The 12853-nt window shown below is 38.9% G+C and overlaps 1 protein-coding gene across 3 annotated transcripts in view; it reads right to left on the bottom strand.

The window, feature by feature from the left end:
- The window catches only part of pdlim2 (PDZ and LIM domain 2 (mystique)), a 31468-nt gene that overhangs the window by 17689 nt on the left and 926 nt on the right, over window positions 1–12853 (bottom strand). Inside the window, exons 1-6 of one of the 3 annotated variants that reach the window (XM_072432889.1) lie at window positions 12033–12054; window positions 6951–7059; window positions 5310–5461; window positions 2467–2536; window positions 2199–2338; window positions 538–595 (exon numbers count right to left, since the gene is read on the bottom strand). In XM_072432889.1, the coding sequence (XP_072288990.1) occupies window positions 538–595; window positions 2199–2338; window positions 2467–2536; window positions 5310–5461; window positions 6951–7037 (507 nt within the window). In that variant the 5' untranslated portion in view covers window positions 7038–7059; window positions 12033–12054. Of the gene's footprint in view, window positions 1–537; window positions 596–2198; window positions 2339–2466; window positions 2537–5307; window positions 5462–6950; window positions 7060–12032; window positions 12055–12853 lie in introns of those variants that run through there. The other 2 variants (XM_072432890.1, XM_072432888.1) reach the window with 2 other exon arrangements.

Here is a 12853-nt window from a genome sequence, read left to right as displayed (position 1 = left end):
CCTGTAATTGAATAAACGCAAGACCAATAAGTCTAACACCATACTACATACAAATATTCTAGGTAGGAAAAGTCGTCTCTATAAAGACAAGCAGGCGGCACAACTAGAAAAGCTTCATAATGCTCGTTTAATCAGAGTCTCTATTCTGAAAGGTTATTGTATAGTGTCATAATACATTAAATTTACTTCCTGAATGAAAGGGCTCCTTGCTACTGAACTGTTGAATGTCGGATCATTTTAAAACATTGACCTTTGAGCTTATAAGGTTCAGGCAGCATAAATGTCAAACCTTTTCTGCTTCCTGGAGTTAGTGCGACAATCAGACATTTGAAAAACCAAACCCAATCTACTCTATAAGTTAAGAAAACACCATGTACAATAAAGGGCATGTCTCTTTTGTGGTGTGCAGACATTATGAAGACTGAGCAAGGAACAAAGCAAGCACTTTCCTTTAGACTGCGGCCAACTATTCTCATAAAGAAAGTGCAGCCATAAGAGCACAAATCAAAGCAGAATTTACAACAGATATAAACCAACCTGTGACAGTGGTCTGGACAATCCTCTGTCCTCAGAAGACCAAGAGCGCATCTGGACACTGCAGGGAGAAAAAAAGAAAGTTTGTTAAATAGGAGACTGGACACTGAATTAACAGCTCATTGGGATTGGGCAAAATGGAACACATGAGGAGCAGAAATTGTGTTTTTAGAGATATTGTGGCAAAATATCCGCTCCAATGTTAACAGGAACTGCACAGTCCCGAAAAGTTTCCCTGGTCTTTTGAAAAAGTACAAAGCAAGCACAAAAGTCAACGGTGTCAACATCTGTCAAGCTAAATTGTAAATGCAGAATTCATTGTTCTTATTTGCATGAACTCATTTTGTAGGAAATCAGCTAATGTATTTGGAATTGTGACATTTCATTGAGTAATTACTGAGCTATTGATAATAAAGGGGTTTTAAGTGAGTCGTAATTGTATTGTAATGTGTACTTTTTACTGTTGTGTGCACCTGCAGATGGGAAGTAGCAGTCGATGAATCTGGTGCAAATTATCTTTCTTTTGTAACATTAATGGATTCGCACATGGTCCCTGACAAATACAGACAAAACTAAACTAAAATGTTTTTGGACATGCACAGAAGAGGATGAGTATCATAGCCATCTGTAAAAAGATGCAGAGGAAATGCGCTAGGATAAGGTCCAGGGCAATGATTTGAGCGTTTAAACCAGAGCTTAAGATGACAAAGATGGAGCCAATTTTGCTCTTCAATTCCTGAGAGGAACCAGAACAAAAATTTTACCAGAAAAAGATCATTACAAAAGGCTGTTTATCAACGTATAAAATTGTAATGTAAAGCAGTGCAGAGGAGCCACAGTGAAAGTTCCACGCTGCCTTTTGTTAATGTGAATAAAACTGAGGAATGTGATATCCTGTGCATTTCCTTTGTTCCATCAGTACAGTCCCCCGGCTCCACTAACGTCCGTTTTTCCTTTACTTTACAACAAGCCTTTTGTGGACTCATCATAGCACTGGTTCTGCTGTTGGAGGAGTGTTTATCACAGATTATGCTCACAGTTTTCTGTCTCTTTCAACACAAATATCATCATGACACTTTACTGTAAATGCTCGTTACATGAAGAAAATGAGCTTTTATTAGTTTATTGGCAAAATCATGGTTGAAGTGAAACTCAAATGCTTTGAACTTGAAGCTGAAAAGGATCTTAAAAAGGAGCCACAATAGTAAATACCTACTGAAGAAACACCTTAACATCTAATTGATAATGCACATTATGAAGCTCAACAGGAGCTCAACAAGTACATTTCTTATTCAATTTTGCCATAGAGATGTAGAAAAACTAAAATATAAAGAGTTAAAAGGCTAAGCAGCTATGTGGCAACTAATGTCTATGAAGCGGTTGTTTTCAGTCCAAAAAACACATGTAAAATTGGTCCAAATATTTTACGAACTTTACGGTTTATAAAGTTTCAAAAAGATATTTTAAATAAAATTATAGGTGCTCATTACTTACCACAGAGCTGATTAGACCCAAGCAAAGTCTAAAACTTTCAAATTAGTTTTAATTTGAAATTCATACTGGGAAAATGAATGGGAAATTGACTTTATGGTCCACAAATCCAAAAGAGCACTGTTTAACGGTATCCCTATATAAAATTTTGAATAAGTCATATTATTGTGTACCTCTTGTTGTTGTTGGGACTTGCAGGAGGGACAGGTGAGTAAGGTCCAGGTGAGTAAGGTCCAGGGGACAGTGAAGCAGGCCTGGGGAGGAAGTGCTCGGTGTAGTTCCGGTTCTCGTCTCGACTCACAATTACAGACTCCTGTAAATATCAAGACAAAACTGTTGAAAATACTTAACTACCACTGGATAATAAATATGAGGATTATAAAAGATCTCATGATTTTAATTAAATGAATGAAAGCCTGAGAGGTAATTACTGGTACTGACCTGAAAGCGGTCGGTGAGCCGGTCCGGAGAGTTTATGCCATTGGTTTGGGGGAGAGCAGGAACTTCAGCCCTTTAAAGACATATAGGTCATGGTCAGCATCATAAAATGTATTATCTTTTTTTGATAGACACACTAGAGTCTAAGATGAGAGGCCACAAGTGATAATCAGTTCTACATTCAACAACATGGGACTTTGAATCATGTGGGAGTTTCTCAAATATGTAAAAATAACTGGTTTGGAAGATTTATAGAAAATCAATTTCTGCTTTAGAAATATTTATGCAGCGTGTCTTCACTTTCCTTTACAGAACCTAAAAATAAAGCTTACTTTGTTGGAAATGCCATCGCTGAATTTTGAAAGGGAAAATATGAGCGCCAATGCAAACACAGTGGCCCCCTGGCTGCAGGGCCAGAGGCGGCCCCAGCTCTGGGTTGAGCCCAGTGTAATGAAGCTCACAGGAAGGCCTAAATGCCTGTGGTAAATCACTCACAAGCACATTTCTCCTGCTGGAGCTGCACAGCATAGAGATGTCTTATGTTTTATGAAGCAAACCCATGTCTCACTCCTGTGGAAAAATAGATTTAGGTAGCAGCAATTTGCTCTGAATAAGACATGTTTTTGACTGAAAATAACTAACTACAAAGTACTGCTTAAAGCTCTGCTCATAGCGATCACTGAGACGGCCTGCTGTCACTCTGCCCCAGGGACATTCTTAAAGAATTCTGTAAGAATTCCTCTGTGTACCAAGAATTTAAATAACAACATTATCTAAAATTAGGACCAAGGATCCATTTAAAGTGCAGAGTAGATAATTATGTTTATTTTTCATTAAAGAAATCCACAGTTTAAATAATTCTGTTTCACACAATGTGATCTCAGCTCTGAAACCAGCTGTGTCGTGGCCCACATCATTGTCATTAGTGCAAATGTGAAGAGGAAAATAGAGCAATGCGACAGAAGACAAAGAGAATACCTTAAAATGATCGGTCAATGACACAGATAAAAGACTAAATATGACTAAACAGTTGTATGAGTCACACAGCTTTGTACTGGGCAGGGTTTAATGTTGTTTGTTCTGCCATGACAAAGACATAATGAGGTAAGCTGGGAAATATTTAGATAGAAAGAGGGTGAAGGGTTATAAATTCTTCTGGATAATGCATGCGTTCTTAACACAAGGAAGACAATGAAACTCAAAGAAACTCAAAGCAAAGCAAACGTCATCCATGGTAAAATGTAAGCTCTGAGTGGCTCGCAAACCGCTACCAAAGTCCTGCTAATCAGTGTCCCAGATCATGGCTCATCATGGCAAACCCAAAGAGATTCCTGCATGAAGAAAAAAAACAACAGAGAAGCAACGACAGAGAAAATGCAGCCCCTTTTAATGTCGCAACCCGGCCAAAACTATGAAAAAAAGTGCGACTTATAGTCCGGAAAATACGGTAATCATTTTGTAACACCACGAACAGGGCTACGTCATATTCTACTGCTCAAACAGCTTAAAGTTAAAATATATGCATTATAAATTTAGCTAAAACTTACACAAATGTAATTCCAGAAAAGCTATTAGGGTTTATACAATTCTACTTTGTAATTGATGACATCACACAAGGAAATTACCCATCCACCACTGGGATAAAAACTCATCACAAAGTCTGAGGAATAAAGTCTGGCGGTAATGCAACACTTGGATGCCAACCGCCATAAAACAACAACAACAACAACAACAACAACAATTCATCTAATGTCACAATTTTTTTTTTTTTTACTATTTTTTGACAATTAAAAATGAATGAGAGCACCTTTAAATTTGTTGAACTAATGTTTAGAGCAGGGGTGTCCAGACTTTTTACACAGAGGGCCGCAGTTTGAAACATATACGGAGCAGAGGGCCTCAAACCACCAGACAATGTTGAAGTCAATCATTAAAAATTTTGCATTTGACATAGTTTCGATGAGCCTCCACACCTTTAATAAGACTTGGAACATTAATATTATGTTGGTATAACATCAAATGCTTGATTTTTTCCAATCTTGTAGTAAAAAGTACAATTTATTGTTTGGACCAACTGAACCAAATTGGTCTGAGAGCCGCATTTGGCCCCCGGGCCGTAGTTTGGACATGCCTGGTTTAGAGGGTCAAAATTTGCTTGTAAATCATGCACAAACTTTGGATGGAATCCCTAGGATGATGTCACTTCCTGTAATTTTCTACCAACAAACCACTACAACTCATCCTTCTGTGGCTCAGGGCTGCATGATGTTATGATTGCCTCTATGCATTGTATTTTCTTAGATTGATAAGAAAAGAAAATAACTTTAATCATTATTATTTTTTTTAAAAGATAACCATATAGGCCTTTGCTCTAAAGTATTAGAATGCCACATTACCCTTAATGTTACACTCTTTTTTTATAATGCTTCATATATATTAATATAGTGAAGCCTTTGGAAACGCTTCATGAAGGTTGCATGCAGTTGCCATTTTAATCTTTTGTGGGTGGATAAATTGGCTGCAAATTACAGTAGCCATCCTGCACAAACATCTAAATTATTCACACACACAATTCTGCCAAAAAGTGTGTGAAGAGCACAGGAAGAAAACATGCAGGCATTTCCCCTGATTGCGATCACTCGCTGTGTTTGTACAGAACAGGCATGATAGAGCAGAATGCAATGTTTGAGAAAAAGACCCCAGAACAATGTGGCACTGGATGAATAAACACACATTATTATGGTTTGAATCTAGCTCATTACAGTAGTTGTTGTTGTGTCCTTAGGCAAAGCACTTCACCCGCCTTGCCTGTGTGAATGTGCGAGTGAACTAGTGATTGAACACACCTCTCGACCAGCAGCTGCAGTTCTGTCTTTGAGGATTTGATCTTGTTCTGGACCTCCACATTCAACATGTCTTTCGTGTTTTCACCATTTATCTCCAATATAATGTCGCCAGGTTGTAGGTCTCCCTGCGCCGCCCTACTACCATCATTGACCTGCGGAAGAGAGCACAGAGTGGAATTAAAAAATTGGTATTAATATTTTTTGTCTTGGATGTATGGAGCAGGGAAGATTTATGACACTCTTGGGCATAAGTCATTAGTGTGTCACTACTTGATAGTTTGACTGGGCTTGACCTTTGACCCCAGGCTCGCCACATGTCAAAGCCAATGTTATACTTCCACATCTAAAGGAATTCCTCACTAATGGCCCAAAACATTATGTTCCAGCCACTGTCTCAGCGTGGTCTGTCCATGTGGTTTGTCCATGTGTCCAAGGTACACAAGCCAGACAAAAGGCTCACTAAAGCAAAAAGCCAACTCAAGTTTGACCACAGTTTCACTAAAATCCTACAATATTAAAATGAGGGGAATTAAAAGTATGCAAATCACAACAGTCTGTTCACTTCAATTTGGTATGACTAAGTATGTCACAAGTATGTCTAAGCCAAGACAACAGAGGTATATAACCACAAAGAGGGCCATTTAATAGATGCTGTGGTTCTGCCCAATAATACAGTGAGCTTTGCCTGGTTACACATCAACCTACAGCAGTCAGGGGCTCTTTTTCTAGAGTGTGCCCTCCCATCCAAAAGCATGCATCACCATGGTCAACAGGAATAAAAGAGAGGGCATCCATGTTGTCCAGTGCCAAAAACATCCCCTTTTAAAAACACAAACCAAACTGCACTGTGGATGTGTCTGGGAACATTTTACAAAACACATTTATGGAGAAATGTTCTGCCTCTGTGGGTGCCTCCGACTCCGTTTGATATTTGAGATGAGAGACAATGATTTGTTTACAGCGGTTACAAAAATGGGACAAGGGTGACGAGGTTATATTTATAGCTGTGAAGATGTTTGGGGGCAAAACGTGGCAAGAAGGGGCCAACAATAAATGTCTTTGAAGTTAAGGAAGATTTGACGGGTTGCACATCCCTGTCAGGGTTTCATGTCATTTACCTTTGGTATAAAGGAAAATAGTATTTTAGTATTTAGTCTACAGCAGTGATGTGCAGTGGGCAGAGTGCATCTGGCACACAGAGGTCAGTCTGAGCAGGGTTTCCTGGAGGTGTTTACTGAACACTGTCTGCTTACTGTGGCATTGTTTCAGCTTCTTTAGGAAAATATCATCAGCCAAAACAACATTCACGTGGATGAACTTCATTTTATACACGTGGTGCTGGTGTTCACATGTTGGGACACCCCATTGGAGCAGGAGCCTGTCACCTCCCATTCAAACTTCCACTTTTACTGTAATCACTAACTTCCTTCTAATGTAATCTACTTCCATCCATTTGTACAGACTCAGAAGTCAAGGGAAAAGGGGCCCATCGACAAAAACAAAAGGCAGGGAAAGCAATGTAAAAAATGAGGAAGTTGACTTTGCATTGGCATGTCATTATGGGCGGGGCATAGTCCAGAACAGAGGATATGGGTTGATAAGAGGTGACAAAGTTTAATCACACATCAAAGTGTACAATACCTTTGCTACAGTTACGGCCTTCTTGAAATCTCTGCCTCCGGCAATTCGGAAGCCCCACGGAGCAGGGCCAATCAGGTTCAGATACATTGCGACACAAGTTCAGCAAACTCTGAAAAACAAAGACTACATTGTTAAACATATACTCAATATTGCAGAGCCATTATATTATCATCGGACTCACAAAAGCAGCCCAAAAAAACAAATGCTCACTGTTTTCTGATACCTTCTTTTCAAACCCACGAGTGAAAATCATGTGGCTGCTCATCTGTTGAATGAAACAATAATACATCTCCAGTCAAAGTGAAATCACCGTTACCCTAGACAATTTGGAGATTAATCAATGGAGAATGGGAACACCCAATATGAAGAGTGGCCATTGACTTGCTCTGATAACTTCCGTTCATATGTTGAGGCTGATATGCAAGGCAGTTTGGACATTAATGTAAACTTTGTTACAGTTTATACAGTGTTTTGCTCTGCGTAAGAAAAATATGAAAATACAAATATATATATATATATATATTTTTTTTTTTTTTTTTTTTTTTTTTTTTTTTTTATTTTTTTTTTCATTCATGTTCTTTAAAGGCCATCCCGAAGAAAATATTGGCCAATATCTGCAGCTCTATCTCTAGTATACGCAACGTGTCAAACTGCACTTTCATCACAACTTTTATAAACAATTGATAGCCAAGCTCCCATGTATTTCCTTGTGTCAACTCTGTAAAATCCCAGCTGCAATGGCAAGGTATGAAGAAAGTTCAGGTTAATTTTACGTATACTCTACTGATCTCTTCATTCTCTGCATTCGACCCATCCTTCAACCAGTGCCACTGAGGCCACTGTCAGGAGCAGTGAGCAGCTGCAGTACAGCACCAGGGGATCCAGCTTCAGATCGGGGTCAGGACAACCTTAGCTATTGTGCATGTTTTACAATGATGGGGGAAATCGCAGCACCCGGCGAAAACCCGCCCAGACACAGAGAAACATGCAAACTTTGCACAGAAGGCGAGTCAAACCTGGAGCCTTGTGAAGCCCAGCATCACACTGCAGGTGCACAATAAAAATGTGATTTACCTTTGTGGGCATTGTGTTATTCTTGATCCATATAACGAGTGCATTTTGCCAAACCCAAACGTTTCAATGTGGGCAGTTGCACGGGCACAAGGACAAAAGCCACAAAAATGTGCATATAACTTTCTAACTGCCCGCTGCCTTGCCAACCACCAAACCACTGCGCCACAAATGTGAAACTGTGTGCCTTGTGCATTGTTTGGAGATTAATCTAGTCTCGTTTAATCTCAATTGAACAGATGAGTGCCCTTTAAAGTCCCCGTTATCTAAGGACTTGTCTAAGTTTTACTCACAGCTGACTGAAGTCTCCTTGACATGAATTGTGCAACAACAAAAATTGGAATGGGAAGAATCTGAAAGCAAATACACATGACTAGACTTCGCTTAAGTGCCTGCAGAGATGGCAGGTTCATGAAATGTTCTTTTGACGTGTATAAATGTGATGGTGTTTAGGTGACAAAACATTGCATTGTGTTTAACTTGTGCATGTATAGATTTTGCACAAGTGGCGAGACAAAACGGCTTATATAATTGGAATGGGCAGAGCAAGGTTTCAATTTTAACAAAGGAATCACAGTTGATACTTTAGTAAATATTTGAATCTCAATGTTTATTTTCTTTGTATGACAATTAGATTTAGCTCCAAGTCATTTTTCCAACACAGACCCAATAAGAAGACAATAGTAAAGATTGTATATCAGAAATCATTCAATATACTTTTAATTAACGTGTACTTGTTTTTTTAAAGTCATTTACTTTTTGTTAATTCATGTTGAGCAGGAAATGGTTTAATGTGGATCCCAAATCACGGTTAGGATCTGGAGGTGTTTGAATGCACAATTTTGAGAATAGAAACAGATGACACAATTGGCATTATTGATCTGATATACTGTATGTAAAGATTGTATGTGTTGGTTGGTTGTAAAAAGTCTCCCTGGGGTGATTTAATCAAAACTTCACGTCATTTTCAGCATATTTTTTGCACGTTTCTTCACAAACTGCCACTTTATTGGTGTAAAACTATCCCTTATATTTACAACTGGTATTATTCCATTAAAAAGTGAAAAAATTGAAAATGATAAAACAGAATTAGATTGGTACAGTTTTTGACATCGTGCGTGGGTTGTGAAAACACATTACTCAGAGGCATTGCCCTTCACATTAAAAGGTCCCAAGAATAAAACAGGACAACCACACACAGCTCCAAAGCCCAAATGCAGCAGGACAGTTGAACTAAACACTTACTTCTCTTCACACACTGGCTCGTTTCATCTTCTCTACATTCCACAAGTGCTTTGGACAAGCTCTCGTTAACAGTCCGGGCCAATTAGCAGGAATATGCCTCACCATTATTACACTGGCCTCAAGAAATAAGTGACGCTGTTATAACGACAGGGAGTAGCCTCTGGTGGTGTTAATTAGTGCAGCATTTTCTCCCATAGAGCAGCCATTATTAGCCAGCACCCTGTCAATTCCCCGGCGTAAATGTCCACGGTTAACACCATAAAAAGAGCGGGGAGATAGTATGCTGAAAAACAGCCCTGAATGACGATAAGTGTGGATGAGTGGCTGGTGTGCGGCTTTAAGTTTACACATCGCAGCTACAAATTACTTCAGACTTCCAAGGAAATCAGAACAAAAGGAAGTAGGCATTTTGAGCAGTTGCCAGCGAACACAAAAGGTGAATTCTGTTCTGGTGACATCTCCCTGCTTTTGCCACCACAACAATTTGGCAGCGCGATTCAACACACCCAAACAATGGCTGGAATTCTAGTCATGAAGTCACGGCATCAGCTGCGTTTGCACAGGCAGAGCGGCTCCTAAAGGTGTAGTGGACTTCTCTTAAGATGAGCTTCTCTCTCTACGACCGCAAACCACCATTCACTCAAACGTAACATCAATGAGCATTAGTAAAGGTACACTGTAACTTTTCTAGAGAGCTGCCCCCTGTCTGCTCGTCTCCATGGAAATATAATGGTTTTGCCTGGAATGTTCAATGTTTTTACCGTAAACTGAGATTAGACCGGTCACGATAATCACTATAATGGCCAGATTGTTCAATAAATCAAAACTGGAACAATATTTTTAGGGGATCAATATTTACCGAGTCTGTATTTTCTTTGAACTAGCGAGGAAAGTTGTGTTATCATTTAATTTTTTTACGCCAAGATATGAGCTGTAGAGTGTTGAAAAGCAACTTCTGTGACGAATTATAGATGGCAACTTACTACTTAAGTGTTTAACAATATTATACAGGGTTTATTGGGGTTTTCCTGCTTTAAAGTTACAAAGTAAAGTTTCAATATGATTGTTTTTTGCTATATTTTTCTTTAGTGACGCATGTATGTATCGCACTTCAACATTAGACCATCCACCTCCACCAAATTGACAAAGTGCACCGTTAAATTAAACCATTACATATCAAGCACTATAGCAGCATTTATTGGCTCGAGCCATGGAATGGAATGCGACGAGTCTTTGTTCTTAGATAAGATAATTCTTTATTGTCCACACAACGCAGTAGATACAGGGGGAAAGTTTCGACAGATAACTTATAGGAAGTTTCAAAAAAACTCTTATAAACAAAACTCCTCATATCTTAATAGGAAATGGAGGAAAAAAATTAAATAAATAAAATGAAATAAAATAAAAAGATAAAGTGAAAATTAAAAAAAAAACAATAATAAAATAATAATAATAAGAAACCTTGCCAGGTTTCTTATTATTATTATTATTATTATTATTATTATTATTATTATTATTATTATTATTATTATTATTATTATTATTATTATTATTATTATTATTATTATTATTATTATTATTATTATTCATGGTCATTTTGCCACAACTCGGGCATTTTTGACCCCCTGAACATTGATGAATGTCACACATAGGACATAGACGCGATCGGCTCGGCCCGAACTCCAATAAAATGGAGGTTGCGAGAACGCCCGTCGCAACAGTGCCGACTAGTTCATAAAAGTTGGGGGCGCAATTAATGCCTTCACTCCCTCTTCCTCTTTTATTTTGATGGGACATTTCCTCTCTTAGCATTACCATTAGCATTAGCATTATAATTATTATTCTTTAGGCTTTATTCTCTAGGCTTTATTCTCTAGGCTTTATTCTTTAGACTTTATTCTTTCTGCCACAACTCAGGTATTTTTGACCCCTGAACATCAATTAAAAGTCCCAGGTCACCGAGGCTCTCGCTCTTTCTCCCTGCTCAGGTCTGCGTTCAGCACGATCTTGCAATTTGTCAGAACAAACTAATAATTGAATCGCAGACTACGCAATCATCAACGGTGAATTACTGAGCGTCGTTTGGTATGCCGCAAAATGCAGGCGAAAACATGGACGGGCGGGAAGGTGGTCGCGCAGGACTCTAACCAATTCTGACATAATGTGGTCAAATTGATGGTGAATAAACTTCTACTTGAGACATCCAGTTTGTCTCCAGCCTTACTTTGCTTTACTTCCACCTTACAATCTGAAATCTTATGCATTAATAGCTCTGACATACATTATCAAAATGATGATTTAGAGATAAAGGAAAGACGACATGACTGGTTTCAGCAACACACCAGCCATACAGAAGCACTGATGTGACAGTTTCTGACGCACTTGAACCAAACGTGTAGTTAGGTGTAACTTAAAGTCAATTAGGCTAAATCTGCTGAGGCGAGTATTCAAAATCATACGTGTTATTTTCTAAAGTGCTTTGCCCTGATGAGTCATGAGGTTGGATCCACATGTCAGAACAACACATCGAAACACAAATTCTAAGAAGAAGAAGTGAAATAATCATTACAGTTTTAGCACCTTGTCTGGGTGTCAGATCTCCACATACTTGGACGAATAAAAATGAAAGAATATGAAGACGTCAGTGGAATCAAAGAGTTTCGCAGACGAGGAATATTTGGGCACGAGATGTGAGCTTTGATGTGAAAGGCTCTCTCTCTCTCTGAAGATGTGGCCGGAGGGGAATATTCTTGGAACGAATCACACCCGTGAACGCTCCTGCTGATGGCGATAGGCCGGAGCAAACTTTCCACAGACAGGGAGGCAGCCATGCTCGGGGCCCGCGTCACCCGGTGCTACACCTGGACACACCCATCCAATCAAAAGGAGCACAAACGTAATAGTAGTGCCCCTCCCTTACTGGAACAAAGTAAAATAACATTGCAATCTCTGGTATTCACTCCTGTTTAGCTGTAGTTGCTATGGAGATGAATAAATTATGGACAAAAACACATGCCGAGAAGGGGTGTTGGTTGATGAATGTCTTCAGTTTTATATTGTGCAATCAAAAATAAATGTTCTCGAGAGGACTTTTTGAATCATCGCCGCGGCACGTTTTAGGTCAAAATTGGTACCAAGACATGGCCCTTCGCTGATCTCTCATCTGGAGATCAGCTTTCATAATTTAACTCAGGAATCAAGTCAGTTCTCCACATCTTCTGCATGCACAAGTCGTTTTTCACACACAATTCGAAGCGCTACGATTGAAAAGCTTTGAGTTTCAAAAAGGCAGTATCGGGGCCAACTTCTCGTTCTCTGACTCAAACCGCACATTCAAACTGACTTCCTGCACAAGTTTCAAATCATGCAACAATAGAAAAGGGCACCCTGTAATAAAAGCAAACAAAAATGAAAGACACAACACAACATACTATTTAAAAACTCAAATAGAAGACTGTAAAATTGCTGTTTTTGTTTGGACAGATCAGCACAGAAAGTCTTTGATAACTGGACACGACTGGTTTGAATAAAAAGGAAGTCATGAAGATTGAAAATACAGACAGAGGTATTTAACATTTTTTAGAAAT

This window comes from Eucyclogobius newberryi, unplaced genomic scaffold (genome assembly GCF_026437365.1).
Source record: "Eucyclogobius newberryi isolate DKJ021-1_F unplaced genomic scaffold, fEucNew1.0.hap1 SCAF_6, whole genome shotgun sequence".
Classification (NCBI taxonomy): domain Eukaryota; kingdom Metazoa; phylum Chordata; class Actinopteri; order Gobiiformes; family Gobiidae; genus Eucyclogobius; species Eucyclogobius newberryi.
Note: the sequence above shows the minus strand (reverse complement) of the source record. Positions and strands in the feature narration are given on the sequence as shown.